A 20133-nucleotide genomic window follows, 5' to 3' on the forward strand; every position below is an offset into this window, starting at 1 on the left:
ATGGGGATGCGAACCCGCGACCCGCAGATTGCGAGTCGTGTGCCTTAACCACCTGGCCATGCCGGGCCACCTGACTGAGAGCTAAGTTTGTTGTATTTAGAGCAAAGCAGGATTGGACTATCTGTTGTGTCCACTACAGGAAATCTAACCCCAGATTCCAGCACTGCAAGTCCATAAACTCACCACTGTCTCACAGGGGGACTGAAAAGCCAAGAGACTAAAAGAAGGCACAGGAAAAAGCAAATCTAAATTCTCTCCAGAATGTTGAGGATCTCGCCCAACTGCATCTTCAGAGTCCCTCGGAGGAACACCACAAAATTGAATATGTCTCCATCTCGCTATGAATAAGATCACTGACAGTCTCAATGAAAAGTGTGGTGGTTACAAGATCAGACAAATTGACCAACCTTGTATAGAGTTAGTGTAGAGAAAATTACAGATAAAATAAACATTTGAAATGTATTTAGGAGGTTTTAGAGATCCTACAAATGAAATTTGAGATTTTTCAGATGCAGAAAAGTATTTTTAATCTTAACTTGAAAATCACTTTGCACACGGACTATTCAAAACAAATACACAATATATTCAAGGACAAATCTATTTTTAGTTTATTTAAAATACTTCACTAAAACTATGATTTTTTGTATGTGAAAGACTTATAATGTTTACTGAAGGACTGCCAAATTTCATGAAGGTATACACATTATATTAAAAGTTAGTAGTATCAAAGCTATAAGGACTTTGAATGAGTACAAAGAGGTCACGTGGTTGGTCAAATTGACCAAGCCCGTGTTGAGATAGATACTGTCTTGTAGGATTTCCATTGGACTTCTGTATTGAATTTATTGGCTATGCATCTGAGTTTTCACTGAGGTTTTGCAGGTAGGGGAGGTAAATGTTAGTAGTATTTTCCTTCTCTTTTCTTTCTGTTGTGGTCTTCTTCAGGGAGTTTTTGATGAAGAAGGAGGTGTAACCATTCCATTTAAAGCACTCTATGATCTTTCAGCATCCTGTTTTGATGGATGTCTTATTGCAAATGTTTTCTGCTCTCATGTTTAGGCATTGGATGATACCACATTTTATTGAGGTTGGATGATAAGATTGGAAGTGTATGGAATCTGTTTGTGTGGGTGTTTACTGTATACAGTTGTGGTGATTTTTCTGTCTTGTCTACTGATGAATATGTCAACAAATGGTATGCTGCTTTGTTCTTCTATCTCCATGATGAAGTGGATTCTTTTGTCTATAGAATTAAGATGTTCTAGGAAAGCTGGGAAGAGTTCATGACCATGGAGCCAGATAAGGAAGGTGTTGTCAACATTAAGTCTGTAGAAGTTTGGTTTTATATGTGTGGATGAGAGGGCTCTTTCTTAAAATTCTTCCATGAAGCTGTCTACTAGGACTGAATAGAGTGGTGATCCCATAGCAAGACCATGTGTTTGTTCATAGAATTCTTCGTTGCATTGGAAGTAAGGTGATTGGATGCAAATAGTCATTAGTTCCATGATGACATCTATCTTCATGTCAGTTCTGTGTGGTAGAGAGTTGTCATTCAGCAGTCGTTGTCTGGTCATATGAAGGGTTTCTCACACACACAAGCTTTTCCCAATTTTCATCTGCCCTCTAATGCATTAAAAAAATTATTCTCGCTTGACTCACTAGCCTAAATACCCTGTCAGTTCAAACTGCTCATTTAACATGCATAGTGCATGCGATGACTCTCCACCAATAGGAGCTGGCTCCCTCTGTATTATATTTCATGTACCTCACTTTCAAGATTAGGCACACCAAAAATAGAAAAACACCGGAAGTAAGAAGGAAGGGTGGGAAGTGTGTGAGAGGAGGTAAGTATCTATCAGAAATCTATTTTCAGTGTAGAAAAATGATAACTTCCAATACATTACATATCTCGTCTTACATGAAAGACAGAATCCCACATTGAGGAGGTGGAGGGACCAGTGTCACACAGAGGTAAGAAACTCCATAGGGAAAGCATCTGCAGGGAATCAAACAGGTGTACTCAGTAACTGAATGAAAGTACACATGAAAGGGACTGCACCACTTCTGGAACAGGTATGCCCTTTGCCCTAGAAGTGAGGTGTCATGAAATAGGCAGCATCAAAGACCAAACCAATAATGGAAAACATTGGAGCAAGACTCTCCCTAACCCCATCTGGACAGACAAGGTTCCACATCCCGTCCTCGGTATTACAAGATGGAGGACAGTGCCAAAGAATCAATTGAGCATAAACAATATAACATGGCCAGAGTGAGCAGACCATGAACAATAGATACCCACTAACCCCAACCACAATTAAACAGAGTGCCATACTGCAAGCAACTGGAATTACAATGAGGAAATAAGCAAATGGTGATCACCAGACAAACTTCCACATCAACCATAGGAGGCAAGAAGTACACCAAACTAAACCCAGAATTATGGGGCAGTGTGTGAATTTCAACTTAACCATAAGAACAGGGGTTCTTCCAGTAGCTGGTACTACAAGCAGGAAAAGAACAAGAACCACTCAACCATAAGAGTGGGGAAAGACAACCATATGCACCCAGAATTATAAGTAGGATGTGGAACATCTGCTCAACCATAGGAACAGAGTATCATACATCCAGCAACCAGCATTATGAGGCAGATGAAGTCCACCTGAGCTCAACTGTAGGAGCAGGAAAAATTCATCCTGCAACCAGAATTACCAAAATGGGGGGGGGGGAGCATCTACCAGTCTCAACCATAGGAACATGGTATTACAAGGAGAATTCAGCAGTGGCTGGTCCAGCTCCCATCCACATAAGACCTAGGAGGGAGAAGGAAAGAGGGTTTCCAGCTTTGTCCTCTTCTCAAGAGAGTGTAGAGAGAAATAATGTTACTATATGTATGCTATACTTCAAAGGAAGCCTCCATGGTCCACCACCACCGTGACTAGAAACTGGAAAGTGCTGAGGACTTCCAAACTCCACTTGAGGAATGAAGGGTAAAAGGCAGTGGGGAGTCCAGACAACTGACACACCAGAGAAAGTGCAATGGGTGAAACCCTATTTTGAAAAGCAGAAAATCCCTAATATATTCAATTGAGGGAGCAGCAGGGATGGGCAGAAATTCCCTTCTGCTTTACTTATGATAGTCCATGAGTGACAAACCACCAAGTATGGAATAGAATTATATATATACCACTAGGTAAGCTTCTAGTGGTCTTGCAGAACACCCCATCTCAACAGTGTCTGTTACAACCTTAAAGGTAGCAAGTGTGGGTTAAAACAAGACATACCTGACTAGGCAACACTCTCCACTGAGTGGGATCTGATTATGATTATAAGGAGAGGCCCATGGAAAACAAAAAATAACAGAAAATTTACACTTACTCAAGGCAGAGTTGAACCAGAGCATAGAGAATTGCAACTGAAGGGAAATTATATATGCCACAGAAAGATGCAGCCAGATGAAGCAAGTAATGAGAAACAAAAGTATGAAAGGTAGTCGACAGTCCTACCTGGACAATCTTCTCCAGAGGATGACAAAAAAGAGCCATCAGAGACAAAGTGACATATCGAAACAGATGAGAGGAGACACAATAAAGAAGGTGACCTAAGGAGGAAAGGGAAGAGTAAACCAACTGAATAAGCAGGTGAACCCAACCTGTAATGGTGAAGGGGAAAGGTCACAATACACCAAAAGAATCCAGGAAAGAAACAAATAGGCACAGGGACCATTAAAGAAAGCTGTTTGAGCAACATAGCATCACAGAGCCTGCATAGGAAACAGAAGGCAATCTAGAAGTGACAGGAACAATTATGGGAAAGGGAATGGATGGAAAATGGTGTGAAGACAGACTCCTTTACAGGCAGGGGAGGTCCCTGAAGAAGAAACCAAGGATGAGACAGTCACTGAGCTGCCCAGGGAACTTGACACAGAGAGGTGTGAATGAAGGAAATACATTAGGGGAGGAGATGAATAGGTGGGAAGGCATCAAATGGAAGGTCGCTCCATACTAGAGAAAGAATAACCCAATCCAAATCAGAGGCCAAGGAACAAGACACCAAAAAGACACCAGGATGTCATTTAAACAATTAGCAAATGCATTCATGCTCAGACAAGAGCATAACCACCAGACAACTGGAGGATGGATGGACCATCTATGGGAATAACCACGTATAGATGGTAGAACCATTCTGCAACTAGATTCAAAACACTGAGAAGAAGGCATGCCAAGAGTAGTATCCTGCTTACATGGGCCCAGAAGCTATAGGCCCCAAAGTCAAGAAACAAAGGAACCAGATACCTACCTGCGTGCAGAAGTACAGGACCACTTGTAAAAAAGCACTAAAAGAAATCTAGTTTCACAAAAGATGGAAGATAAGAGACAGAGTTCTATGAACAATAGAGAGCACCAAAACTGAGAAATGAAGCACAGATATGCCAAAGTGCAATATGTGTAAATATCCAGGGTATCAAGATATGTACTCCAACTTACAAGAGAAGCTTCGGTGAAAGACAGAAGACCTGAATAGGAGTTGGAAGAGGAACACCCACTGTATGATAGACACTGTCCCACCACCAAACAACATTGGACCAATGGAAAGAATGAAATACAACCAGATGAACCAAAGGGATCTGAGCAGAGGTACCATCAATCGAGAAATACCCACCAAAGGTAATGATCAAGTACCTCGGATGGATATGAGAGCAACTAATGAAGCCCAAATCCCCAAAAGAGACAAAACCTCTTGAAGTAGCCAGGAAAGGGCCTTGAAGACTAAATGCACTATATCATAAATACCGAGTGGATAATGAAGTGACCAATTGATGTTGGGAAGGGAAGAAAATACCCCATGAGAACCAAAAACAGGTAAAAGAGAAAATTCCTAGTATTGAAAAAACCAAACCACACAATCTGCCTCTTCCAGGAGCAAACTGACATGGACTAAAGACAGGAAGAATCTGGAAACCAATAGTCCTGAGAAAAATGAGACCAGATGACTAACACTGGTAAAAGTCCACTGAAGTTTGTGATTATTCATGAAAACACAGCAAGGATCCAAGGGAAACCCAAATGGAAGAGCCCAGAACAGAAATCCCCCCCCCCCACATGTTCAACCGAAAGAAGACAAGAAGGGATGCAACTACTATGTTGAACAAGGACACGGTGTGAAAACTCAATGAAAGGACATAAACAACATCATGGTGGAACAAAAAGGAACCAGAAGCTGTAGGAGACAGGAGAGGTTGATAACAGACCTCCATACATCAAGAGGGAACAACTAAAATCTGAGAGCAGAAATCAGATAATTCTTGTTGCATCCATTCAAATTTGTTTTTGAAGTTTGTAGCCAAAATATTATTATTACTGACCTCCATATGCAGCAAAACATCAGATCTAATAAAGCAATGATCACTTGCCCCCAGATACTTCCCAATTTCCACCCTCTCAACAGTTTCTATATTAGAAGTTAACAATATCTAAAATAGCATTGTTTCTTGTACGTTCCTTGACCAATTGGTGAAGAAAACCATCTTGAATAGTTTACAAAAACCCTTCTCCCTCATGGTTTGACTCTAGAATTGCCTGAAATCAGCAATAATTATTACCTAATTAACAGCTGACATCTTAATCTCACTGTAAAGTTTCTTATTAATTTCACCAGTATCATCTGGTGGTCTGTAATAAATTTCAATTAAAAGCCTTTTCCCTTCACGTCTGCTGATAGAAACCCAAATGGATTAAATCTTTTTGATATCCTCAACTTCAACAGGATGTTACTCACATTTTACATATAAAGCCACTCCTCCCCTCACTTTAATACTCTATCCATGTTAAATAACTTACAACCCTGTATTTCAAGAAATTTCTGTTATCAAAATCATATATATTTAACCATGTTTCAGTTATTCCCATTATATCAAAATCCTCCATTCCCACCAGTTTTCTAAGGTCATCTATTTTATTTCTTGTACTTCTAGCATTACAACAGTAACAATTAAACCTACACTTACAACTACTTCTATACTCATTTCCTATGCTAAACTTTCCTCTATATCTTATTTTTCTTGCATTTAGTTTATCCTGGCCTTCACCACTGTCTAGAACTAGTTTAAAATTTCCCTTACAGCTGAGTTAATATCTCTTGCAAACAAGCCAGCCCCAACCCTATTTAAATGTAAACCATACATCCCAAAAAGCTTCTTTCTCCCATTAAACTGATCCCACAAGTCCAACTAGCCAATCTACTCATCCTTACATGTTAACCTAAGTCTAGCCCTAGGGACCTACTTATGATTTTATCCCACAATTCTTGGCAATATCCCTGACACAACTAAGTTATGGCCCTTTTCTTTAAATGCCTTTATCAACCTTTTGTACTTATCAATTAGCTCCTCTGACCTACCTACATCATTAGCCCCTACATGCACAACAAAAACTGCATTAGCCCCCTTTACTATACCTCTTACTCTGTCAGTTATATACTTCACCCACACCTCTGGGTAGTATAAACTCATTCCTTTCTCCCTATTTACCCCACAGACTAACCTATCCACTTGCCTTGTCAATGAATCACCTATAACTATAATCTCCTTAACCCATTTCCGTCAGTCGCACATATATAGCTATAACTCTATGTGAATGACGAAAATTACCGTTTTATTGTGAATAATGGCAACTCAGTTTTACGTGCGAGTCAGAAAATGGCAACTGAGCAGCTCCTGCCACAGTTAATGGGTTAAGTTTCTCATTCACATCCTTTTCTGTCCTTTTTGTTTTCCTTCCCTCCAATAGTTCCTCCATCCGCACAAGCCAAGGGCTGAAATCTGTTGCTCAACAGAACATGGTCATTACAATTAAATCCACTACTTTTAGCCCTAACAGTACTGATTCTAACTTCTTGAAAGTCATTGTTAGCTGATGTATCGCTTGCATGTAAAAGCTTACGTTCCTCTTAAAATCTTGTGCCATTTCCTACAGTTTACACTTCTCTTTATCTATTACTTCTACTTTAATTGGGATAAACTTCAACTTTTCCTACAACCTGCAAACTCTACAAACAAATTGCACATCTTCACTGCTAGTTTCCTTAAAAGTTCTGAGTTCTCAAAAAAAAAATCTCATTGCACCCATCACACCTAAAAAATTGTGAATGCTTAACTCCTAGTCCAACACTAATCTTAACCATTGTCTTTGTAGCCTGGCAATAAATACTCAACACTAAATACCAGTAGCCAGTGACAACACCATTGTGCCTAAAGTTTGAGAATAAAATATATTACAGTATTTTATCACTACTTTATCTTCAAACTAAAGTAATTAAGTTTATTTTTAATTATATAGAATTCACAAATAACTAGTCTTTACATTAGTTGATATTTATGTAATAATACAATGTATTCTGCCTGATTTATAACTTACCTATAAGCAGAATTTAAACACTAATGGATCTAAAGTCAAAATATTTGTTTAATAAAACAATGTATTTAATCTGTTTTATGATTTACCAACAAGTTTAGTTACAGCTAAGCCTAAAGTACCATGACATGTCCTAAGCCTAATTTAACATTGTAGTATAGGTTACACCACTAAGTTTTAATTTAAAGCTTTAACCCTACAATTATTATTTACCAATCTTCTTAAATCTAGTTATTCTTTTGTTATTTAACCAAAATTACTACAAATGATAATATTAATATTAAATAAAATTTAAAAATCTCCAAGAGTTTAGCCTTCTAATATCTTCTCTCTGCCATAGCAAATACTTCTCAATCATTTCAAAGGTTCATTTATAACGATATATATATGTGTTGTATTTGAATCTCAGTGTGTTTAACTTTTGATTTAAAGGGTTTATTTTGTTTTTGTCAGATGATATGCCGAAAAGTTACAAGTACATGTAAGATACAAAAAAATAAAAATGAGAAAATACTAATAAATGTACTAACAATTAAAAATGTGAAAAATACTAAAAAATGAAATTAATACAAAATAAAAAATGCTCAAAAAATAAATGTTCTTACTTTATTATGTCTTAATACGCAAAAGGATCTGAATTGTGCTTCTGAATCCTTGTTAAAGAGTTTATCTATTTTCTTGTTTGTTTTGTAATATGTTATTTTAATTTGTGATTGGTTGTCCTTATTATGCTATACCAGTGTTAAAGGGAATTTTGCTTTATTGCAGTCATTGTAACATCATTAGTCTTTCTTTATGTAACTGTCACTGTAATGTCATTGTTAAAGGGTTTCAAGTTAGGTTTCTTCTTTATTCAAGGGTTTTTCAGTATAAATTTATTTCTGAGTTAAAAGGTTGTGTTATCTGTGTTACATATAAGTGTTTACAGGAACAAGAGAAGGTTACAGAACTCCTTGACCAATGCACATTTGTATATTTGATTGGTTTTTACAGTTAACATCATTATCAATTTGAGAACAAGCCTGAAATGGAGGAGAGTGTGGTAAGCTTGTATACCATACATTTTATACCATCTCTTTTTAATATAGAATTAAAAAACTGTGTTACATATGTGCAGTTTTGCATAACACATGGTCAAGAAAGTTATTAAGTTACTTTTGTTCTAGCTAACTTTGTTCTTTGTCATTTCCTTGAAAATAACACCTGGTCTGCCCATGAGAGGTATAGCTGTATAGCTGCACCTTGTGCATGAAAGTTTGACAACAGTGTTCTTCAATGATAGATCATCAAGATTAAAACCTCCTTTATGTCTGAAGGGGGAATGACCAGTCATGTAAGTAGTAGTAGTTAATCTTGGAGGTCTAACATTACCAATTCAAACTAAGTATAGCAAGATTTAGCTAGTCTGGAACATCATCTTGATTAAGTCAGTTCAGAAATAAGTCTTGAGGGAGGTGAGCCAGCCTTGTCAATTCACAACTTCATTAAAAATGACTATGTGTCATCCATAAGTTAGAGTACACACTTGTCAATTTTATCAAATAATGAGTTTTCATTATGTATAACACTATGTATCCAGTTCACTAATCTCTTAACACAAACTATTAATTTTAGCAAAACTCAGCATTGCTTCATAATTTATCTTGTCAAACCTCCCATTATATATAGGAACTACCTAATATATTCTTTCAGGAAATCTTTTTACCTGATAAGACCAAAACAGTACAGAAACACACATACAAATACAATTTAAAACCCACCATTCTTTTTATGCTTATTTCAAGAATGGCTGCACTCTGAAGAAACACTGAAACACTGAAAAAAGCCATAAAATACAATTTCCAGATTTAAAATTATCAACCTGCGAAAGTGTACCTGTGCAAGACTTGATGATGTCTCCTGATGGTAAACTGTTGCTGTTGATAAACAAGCACGTTGAGCTTCTAGCCCAATGTTCATTAAAGGGTGAAGTTTGAACTTGAAATGCAATACACAACTTGAAAATGGTCTTTTTTGTGAATTTATACAAAAACCTGGACAATCATTTCTATATTGAGACATAGGGATGTATCGAAGAGTTTGGCTCTGAAAGAAAAAATTAAGATATTATTCAGCAAGTCATGAATACAATTGATTCAGAATTTTAAAAGTTAATATTTTCCTACACTGAATATATATTTCCGATAGCTACTTACCTCTTCTCACAGTTACAGCCATTCTCAATTTGACTGCCCTCTAGTGAACAAATTTTTGCTCGCCACTAGCGTTGAAGTCCTACCAAATTCCACGTGTATGCTATGTGGTTCAGCTGCATTTAAGCATGCAAATTAGCATGTGACAATCCTACACCAATAGAAGTGTGACACACCCTCCTATCACAGCTGAACCCAATCTTCTCTTTGAGATTACGCAGGAAAAACAACACAGGAAGTGGGAAGGGTGGGTGGGAACTGTGAGAGGAGGTAAGTACCTATTGGAAATGTACTTTTAGTGTAGGAAAATATTAACTTCCAATCCAATTACTTACCTCCTCTCACAGTTACAGCTAGAATTCCACATTGAGCAGGTGAAGGGACCTGTGTAAAATTACCTAGATGAGCACCCTTCAAAAGTGTCTGAAAAACACCCATGGAGTGTGCTACCTTTGTGTAAAGGAAACACACCCACGGGAGATGCACCACATCTGAACAAGTTATACTCTTCACCCAAGTGAAGCCAACTGGTGTTCTGTTGCAATTCCAAGGTGGAACAAGTGATACATCTGAAATTTAAAAGAAAGAAGAATGTGTGTATAGTGGCTAGGGCTCATCAGACCCTAATTAGAAGGTTAGTTCCAGTCCAGACCAGTAGCATCAGGAGGAACTCAACCGACCCCTGGCAGGAGGAGGGTTTTACGCCATTCAGCACAGGTGTAGGAACCAGAAGGGAAGAGGAGCCTCTGTTTCGACAACCTAAACCAACATGTGTGCAAATAAAACAGGAATCTACATCCAGACAACATCAGGAAGGTGGAAATACAACATGGAGGGTCAATCCCGGTCCAAAACCAATTGGCAGCTTGGATGTAACATCAAGTCTGTGGTAAAAGGAAGTTCCCAGCCCACTCACATGTGAGGACATATGTTGGCTGTTCCAGTTACAACCAAAACCATTTTTCCAGGAATTAACATTCAGGCACAGTAAGAGGGAGGGTTCCCAGACAAAGGGGCAAACTGCAAAGTAGACAGAAAAATCCAGTCAGACAAGCAGCATTTGGAATAAAACCTCAGACCTGTGGCAGGAGGATAGTCATGCTTTCTACACAGGCAGAATGCCACTGCCCTACTCTCAACTGAGTAGAAATGTGCACACTCAGTAGCATTCTTTTATGATCCACAATCCCAGTGGCTAGGACCTGGGAACAGGTAAGGAATCCCATACTCCACTGAAACAAGGTGGAATGAAATTTTTAAAAGCAGGCCATTCCTGATTCCTGCAATCTAAGGAACATTAGAAATGGGCAGCAATGCTTTACTGATGTTAGATCCTGTACAAACATACTTATGATGCAATATACTGTGAGGAAGAACCTGCAAGCGGCCTTGTGGAACACCTCATCTGAACAGTGAGTGTGACTGATCTTATAGATCTCACGATGCAGATTTCAGACATCAGTATACCTGGACAGACACAACTTACCACACAGCAGGATACATAAAATGTTAAGTAGGCCCTTGACAAAAAAAACTTACCAAATCAGATTTGTACCAATGTATGGAAAACAGCTGGAGGGGGAAGATGACATCTTGGCAGATGGTGCAAGTAGTGTGACTCCAAAGTGTGGGGAGTGGTCCACATGCCTTGTGGAACACCCCATCTGAACAGTGAGTGTGACTGATCTTATAGATCTCACGATGCAGATTTCAGACATCAGTATACCTGGACAGACACAACTCACCACACAGCAGGATACATAAAATGTTAAGTAGGCCCTTGACAAAAAAAACTTACCAAATCAGATTTGTACCAATGTATGGAAAACAGCTGGAGGGGGAAGATGACATCTTGGCAGATGGTACAAGTAGTGTGACTCCAAAGTGTGGGGAGTGGTCCACATGCCAGCCTGGATAATCTTCTCCAAAGAATGATGAAAATGAGCAGTCAAAGACATTGAGAGGTGACAGATAAGATGAGACAATACATAGAACAATTGACAAAATTCAGGAGAAAGGGAGGAATACATAATACAGATAACCTAATGAACCCAACCAATAAGTGTGATATGAGATATATTGGGAGAAATGGATGGATTCGTATGGATAAACAAATGGGAGCAAGAGCCATGGAAGGATGCTGTGCATGACACATAATATCTTAAAAAATGGACCGGACATAGGAGACGATCCGGATCAGAGTGGAAGTAAATATGGGATATGGAAGGAAGGATACCCTATAGCCCGCAATGGTTGTAAAGGACAGACCCTTGCCAAACAACCATGTAAAAATGGATATCCGAGGAAGGAAAGGAAGGGGAGAATCCATGCCAGATAGACTAATCATGAAATATTCTTCACTTACATTGATACACAAAAATGGATGAGGAATGAATAGTGTGAGATAACAGGGATGTCACAAGTCTGGACAGTCCCAAACCCCTTGTGAAGCCAGAGTGTGGGAATGGAGGGATGTAGCACTCTTTAGTGGGGTTGCCAGAGAAAGGCCCAGGAGAGGTAATGGAGATTGTTCCTGAAGAAGGGAAAAGGATGGAAACCATGGTTGAGCTGGCCAGAAAGGAGCCACAAGAAGGACCCAACATGGAGTGGATTGGATGACAGAAATTACTTGGGGTAAAAGATAGATGCTAGGTTATGCAAAAAAGGAAAGGTCATTCCAATCCTGGCTGAATGCATCCATGTCCAAAGCCAAAGGACATGGAACTGGGGACCAAAAGAGAGGAAGCTTGGCATTCATATGCACCCAGTTTGGGAGTATCCAACTGGGAACATAGTTATCAGAATACCTGGGGGTCGAGAGACCATTTTGTGGGTAGAATATTGTTGGAATGGGGCATACAATCCATGACAAGATTGAAGGCACCTGTTATGTGACAAGTCAGCAAATGAATTTGATGGCTGTGAGTCCAGAAGAGATCTAGAGTGCAGGAATATAAGGACTAGGAGTAAGTGCCCCTAGACTGGTGATACAAGAGAACCATCGAGTTGATGGAATGAATCACAACTGTCATCCCCTGCAGAGATGACAGAAAATGAACCATTGCTCGATGAACAGCAAGGAGTAACAAAAGGTTGAGGTAAGACCTAACTCCTCCTGAGACCAATGGCCTGAATTCTTCTGTGTAAAGCAGCATGCATTCCATCCAGACAATAAGGTATCTGTAAAGACATAGCCATCAGGACAAGTAGAAGGAATGGGTATACTCACTGTCATGTTATCCCTATCTGACCACCAGATGAAGTCAGAATGAAGGGAAGCAGGAAGGGATATATGTAAATCCAGAGGTACCAATGAGCTTGAAGTACCCACTACAAGGAATGCATGTGGGATAAGAGCTTCCATTGATCCCCAAGTCCCCAAAAAAAGCTATAACCTCTTTCACAGGGACCAAAGATGCTGATAGTGCCCTCTGAACTAAAAACTCCATGGATCACAGATGAAAAGGAAAAGGCTGAGAGGGGAGTTGAAAAACACCCCCAGATGAACAAGATATCGAGTGGGGTTGATAATGAACTTCACCTTGATAAATCAACCCACCCAATCTGTTTCTCTGAGGAGAAGTTGGGTGTGTGAGGAAGACTCTGTGAAAGATGGAGCCAGAAGGAGCCAGTCGTCCATAAAATGATGGAAATTGAGACTGTGAAAATGACAGAATCGGGCAAATGACAGGACTACCTTACAGAAAGCTTAGGGTGCCAATGCCAGCCTGAAAGGAAGAACTCGGAATTGACAAACATGATCCTTGTGAACAAAAGTAGAAAATAACGTGAAGCCCAAGTAATAGAGATGTGAAGATAAGCATCAAACACAGCAAATCTTATCATCCAAAGCCCTGGTAGAAAGGCCCACCTGAGGGACTGTTAGGAGTCCATGGTGAACTGAGACGCATCAAGGATGCGATTCAGATGGGAAAGATTGATCACAGGACACCAATCATCGGTCTTCTTGGAGATGACAAAAGGTTGGGAATAGAGCCCCGGATGCACAGGAGAAACCCGTTCAATGGTACCCTTGATGAGAAAGACTTTAACTGCTTCTGTGAGACGCTTGCAGAAAACAGGATCTAAAGGGGAAAAGGAACTAGGTCAGGGAATAAAGCAGGAGGTGTGAGGAAAAGTAGGGAGAGTCCTTCTTATAAAACTCAAATGACCCAAAGTTAGTGGTAAAAGTCTCCCACACTTCTGAGATATGAGTGAGCCTGGCTCCCACATGACCCAATTCCATGGGGTAGTCACCAGTAATGCTGACATCATACAGGCCATCTGTGAACAATAGTATGACATGTAGATGTAGACCGGGAAGGAAGAACTGGTGAAGAAAATGAAGGAGGAGGTTGGAACAACAAGAAGTAAGGGAAGATAGGGAAATGAGCAATCTAGCAGATTCAACAAAAGACTAAAAGGTGTCTAGAAGCCCATCGAAGATCGTAGATCTCATAAAAGGGGATGATCGAAGATCTTGAAGGGAAGTCGAGGGGGAAAATGTACATGTCAACAATGCATCCCAACACAGGAGACAAGTGGAGGGAAAAGGCAGATGAAGACAACCTGAACAAGTTGGTGAATAGGAGGGTATAGGCTTCCGCTGAAAAACCATTAAGTAAATGACAGGTGAATGAACAACAAATAATGAAGGAATGTTGTGAGGGTGAAATGGAAGTGAGCAAAGTATGCATGAGAAAACGCAATGAATCATCGAAATCCGAACTCTAAAGGGGAATAAGTTAATCAATTGTTGTCCCCAAGAAAGAATTTGGTGAATGATGATATGCAAGTACATGACCATTTGTAGTATGTGGGGGTGGGGGCACAGCATACTCAGAACTTTGTGCTGCAGTTAACAATACCTGTGATATCAAGTCTCAAACTAGTGATTGTGGTCTGGCTGCTTCAACAGGCTGAGAACATGCCTGCACAGCAAAGAAATAGGTGGGAAGGCTGTATAAGTCTGTATTGTCCTGACCGAATTCCTCACATAATTGCAAGATTTCTTGTAGATCGTGAGGTCTCTTGGCCTGCACGAAAGAAGCCATCTCCCAATGAACTACAGCCGAAAATTTCTCCGCCGATAACTCCACAACAGCAACCATCCTTGTAAGATATTGAATGGCAGTACCACTGGTGGCTATTGTAGTTACTATAGTAAATTGTGAATTCAGAAAATATTGATAGACTAGCGGTAATTGAGTGAGAAATAGAATTCACAATCAAATAAAGAAATCCAACTCAACAGTGGATTATAGAAAATACTTTGAAATGAGAATATCAGTAACTAAATATTTTCAAAATGCACTAACGAAAAAAAATGTCTGAAATTAAGCACTAGGTCTTAACACTGTTGAGCAAAATAGAGAAGTGAAGACCTGGTTCAACTGAATAGAGGGAGTCAGCTGTGACAGGAGGGTGTTTCACACTACTATTGGTGGAGGGTTTTCAAAGGCTGATTTGAATGCTTAAAAGAAGCTGAACCATGTGGTATACAGATGGAATTAGGTGGGAGTTCATAGCTAGTAACAAGTGGAAATTAGCACACAAGAGGGCAGTCAAATTGAGAATAGCTGTAACTGTGAGGAGAGGTAAGTAATCATATTGGAATAATTGTTTATGCATTACACACAAATTCACTAAGCTTTTGGCAAATTACCACAAAGATGATTAGTTAATGAAATCATAATCAGTGTGAGCTGGAGAAAGACTAGTTAACTGTATTTTAGGGTAACTGGATGAGAGAAAGCAAAAAAGGTTATTAATTGAGTAGATTCAAACTATGGAATAACATTTAACTTTTTTTTTTTTTTTAACTACCAGAGCCATTAAACATTTCTGGTTGCCAAAATTCAAATTTTTGTAAATGTCCATTCATTTCAGGTTTTTCTCTTCAAATACAAATGTTCAACATTATCATTATACTACAGCAATCATACTAAACATAACAATTTATATAACTTATATCTCCAGCTTTCAAGCCTTGATCAACTTTGCAAAAACCTATAAGTGGGAAATCTGATTGGTATTAAGACACTTGCATTATTTTATTGCTACTAATGTTAGTCCAGGCCAATTCCTAGTAAGAGGCAAGTAACAATAATACTAATAAACAATGATAAAGAAAGCTTTCTACAATCATCTTAAGAACTAAAACTAGGTAACTGGCAAACAACAGGACGACGGAAGCAACAACGAACACATGACATGTGTATGTTCAGTAGCAAACATTTAATTCTTGAATGTTTTGGAATATACATATTCAATCTTCAGCAAGCTATATTGATCATGGTAGAAGCTCTATTCACATCAAACAGTTTTTAGATTATTTAAATTCGAAACACCCCAACATTAATTTTACTTGTGAAACTGAAAAAAATGGCAAATTGTCTTTTCTTGGTATCCAAATCAACACATTAGATAACCACTTCACAACATCTGTTTATCATAAAAAACATATACAGGCCTACATACTCGATTCGAAAGTTTTATTCCGAATTCCTTCAATGTAACCTTATTCTCAGCCTTCTCAATAGAGCGTGTAACATCTGTTCTAACTACCTCCCTCTTCATACCGAAATCACCACCTTACAAAACATTTTAATAAACAAAAGCTATCCAATGCATTTTATTCAAGCCCTAACACATAAGTTCCTTTCTCACAAATTTGAGCCCCTCAAAAAACATACACTGTTGATAATTACCCATTAAAATGGATCATTCCTTTTTAAGATAAGCATAGTTTCATACTGAAATCACAAATTTTAAAAATAATTAAAACATTTTATCCACAAGTTCAGTTACAAATTATATTTAAATCACCTTTCAAAATACAAAATCTATTCCGATCTAAAGACCTATTACCTACCCCTATGTGTTCCATGATCGTATATAAATACATGTGGTGGCTGTAATGCCACTTACATTGGCCAAACTATATGCCACTTACACCTGCAAGCCTGTGAACATATGGGAGTATCAAGTATAACTGGTAAAAAATTATCAACTCCACTAGACTCCACAATTCGTACACATAATGAAAACACTAATTACCCTGTCTTGATTATGAATTTCAGACATCTCACCTGGATCATCAAATATTGAAATTTTAATTGAAAAAAAGTTTATCTATTATAAATAAACTCCCAACTTTAATTAATAACACAACTTCACTACATTTAATTATGTTATAAATACTTGTATAATATCGTTACATTATTCTATTTTCTGTTTATTTGTCTTTTAATTCATTTCATACTTTTATTCTGTATTTTAATAACTTTTTATAGAATGTTTAAAATTTGTAAAATGTCTGTACCTAATAATTCACCATGTTCAATATAGCTTGCTGAAGATGAAATATGTATATTCCAAAATGTTCAAGAATTATGTTTGCTACTGAACATACATGTGTCAAATGTTCATTGTTGCTGCCACTGTCCTGTTGTTCATCATTAAACTATGATTCCCGTCTAATGAATCTATTACTAGGTAATTAGCTTATGGAATGAGTTCCATCAGTAGTAATGGAGACTGGCACTTTACAATAATTTAAAAATAGGAATTTATATACGTAAAAGTGAATGGTGAGTTTAACTTTTTCAAAAGAGTGAGAGTACAAGAACAGCCTTGAAGAACCAAATGGCCCCCTTCTTATCCATAGTTATTGTAATGATACATTATACATAACACATTACACAATTCATGAAGACTGGATACTTGACATAATTTTATATTATAAATTAACAATCATATAGCTAACATATTAGTAATACTAATAATAGGCATCTGTAAATACACGGTATAGCATTGACAGTGGTAACACACAACTGTCCTACTCCCCATTACAATTTTCTTTTAATATTCCCAGTTAAGTATTTAAAAGTTGTAGCTCAACATACATTTTGTGTAACATGTTTACAATGCTTCATACACCTCTGTTAAAATAACAAAGGAATAATAAACACACTGTACAGGATTAAGCTCAAAGTCAGTCATCATATGCCTGACTGTTGAATTATGACACCACAGTTAGTTTTACTTGTACTAATGACATAATATTTCAAAAAGAATATTGCTTATAAAGTAAGTAATAAAATTTTATATGATTTATAAGTGATAGTAATAATGAGTGATGTGTATGAATGATTATTTGTCGGAAATAAATAATGCTCAAATTGTTCTTCACAATATTATATATTTCTAAAGAATGGGTGTGCAAAGACAGCCCAAAAAAGATCAAATGGTACTTGTTGTTCATATCTTTTGTTAAACTCATGTTATTTTTTAGCAATTAAATGGTTCCTCTCTCAACCTCCCATAAGATGCTAACCTTCATTACTGCCAATGACAACTGATGCAATAAAACAATCATACTGTTATGATGTGAACATCTTTTCCAAGCTAGAAAAGTGTGATTATAATTAATTATACTTATCATAACACATTAGTATTAGGCCTATTATATTTTTAACACTGCACTCTTTAAGTTATCCCTTAGGGATTTTTCAGTAATTGGAAAAGTGTATAATAATAGTATTCCAACCACACTAAGTCTGCTATATTTACTGTTGATGATGTGTTTCTTTCTATCCAGGGCTCATTATATCAGTTAAGGGCACAACAAACATAGTAGTGGTTGGAACACTATTTACATAACCCAACTGTTACAACAACATCTGTTATAGTGTGAATGGTTTTTCAAACTGGCAAAGCATGATTATAATTATTCATACTTTTCATAGGACAATATTAAACAATCATATTTTTAACACTACATTATTTATTGAATCCATTAGAGATTTTCAGGAACTACAAGAGTGTATAATTAGTTATGTAGCCAGCTTAGAAAAAGCTTGCCCCAGCCAGCTTGATGGGCTATGAATTGAACAAAACACATTGTTGGCAACGATATGGTACACACAGTGAGGTTCAAATACTATTATTATACACTCTTCTAATTCTTGAAAATCCTTAAGGGACTAGGTAAGGAATGAAGTGTTAAAAATATATATAACAGACCTAATACAAATGTAATATGAAAAGTATATTTAATTACATCAATAATACTTTCAGAAAAAATAAAACTTCACTGGAGCCAATCAAACCATAATCTTGTATCCTTTCATCCTATTTTCTTCAGGATGAAGCAGATAGATATCCAGTGTCTTTATCCTATAGATCCTCAAAATAATCTTTTAAACTTACATAAGATCACCTCTTATTATCTCACTAGTGGATGCCACAACTTTATAAGAGTTTATGAGGAGAACTGGTGATTTACTGACAAATAAGTAATTAGTATAAATTTTTACTTTTTTTCAAGAACTGCTGTGCAAGGACAGATTTGAAGGACCAAATGATCCAGTGTTGTTCATGCATGTTATTGTTAAGTTACACTTTGCAAGGTTATATGCTACCATTAACCCTTTCCAGATGGGTCATGGGTCAAAGGCCATGTCATTGCATTTGTTGACTCATATTCAAAATTCTATTGAACTACTATTTCATAAATTTGGTATCAAACTGTAGATTATAATTCAAATTTTAGTATTATACATTATTCAATTTATTAGTTTAAAAGTAAATATTAAAAAAAACAGTTAAACATCAATTTTTGTGTGTCACGATGGTACACTGAATGCAGCACTGGTTCAAATTAGATATATGTGATTTCAAAATACTAAGTCTATAGTTTTGTATGAATTAGGAACTCAAATTGCCGATATTGACAAGCTAGAATATAAAATAAGAATCTCGTATCTTTTCTATTTGCTGATATATCACTCATGTAATGAATCCAACACAGTGGCCTGCTCACCTCTTTCCATTTTTGGAAACAGTGTCTTATATACACTTACTTCAATATATGACATGTGAATAACCAATCGAAAGCTTAGAGTGTCCCCCTAGTGGCTTTCTCAGCCATTTTCATGTGTTGGGATGCTATCTCTTTCTTTCAAACCTAGATTTCAATGAGGTATGTTCTGTCTTTAGTCTGCTCGAAATTTCATTTTTTTAGACCCAAATACAGCTTAACTACTAAGCTTGATAAATTATAGTATAATTCTATGGTATTGATGTAGTGACTTATGATTTTTTAGTTATTCAAAAGTATATATAAAACCTAAAAAAATATTTTGTTTTATATCATCCATGTGCAAAATTTTTAAAGGCTTAGCAGCTTACATCAAGCAGCAACCGTAACTAGAAGAGATAATTGTTTGCTTTACTTCTTTACTTACTGTTCTGTGTTTTAGGAAAAATAACTAAGAACCTATTTCTAAATAGTAATAATGTATACATATATATATAAAGTATCATAATGGAAATGTGACTGTATTTTACAAAATATTAGTCTACTAAAATGCAGCCAAGACAGGTCACTTTGTAAAGACTAAAGGTCAGTTTTATATTATTGGATACAGTAACTTTAGAGCACGTGTGCCTCGTCATTGTAACTTCTGTATTGTTAGCCACGCATGGCTGAAAGGTACAAATAATATATATATATATATATATATATA

The 20133-nt window shown here is 37.1% G+C and overlaps 1 protein-coding gene across 2 annotated transcripts in view; it reads right to left on the reverse strand.

The window, feature by feature from the left end:
• Positions 1-20133, reverse strand: part of LOC106464514 (mitochondrial inner membrane protein OXA1L-like) — a 67988-nt gene that overhangs the window by 45694 nt on the left and 2161 nt on the right. For both annotated transcript variants that reach the window (XM_013924659.2, XM_022392250.1), the window contains exon 2: positions 9285-9494. In XM_013924659.2, coding sequence (XP_013780113.1) covers positions 9285-9494 — 210 coding nt within the window. The remainder of the gene's footprint in view (positions 1-9284; positions 9495-20133) is intronic.

Source organism: Limulus polyphemus, unplaced genomic scaffold, assembly GCF_000517525.1.
Source record: "Limulus polyphemus unplaced genomic scaffold, Limulus_polyphemus-2.1.2 Scaffold1673, whole genome shotgun sequence".
In the NCBI taxonomy this organism is placed as follows: Eukaryota; Metazoa; Arthropoda; class Merostomata; order Xiphosura; family Limulidae; genus Limulus; species Limulus polyphemus.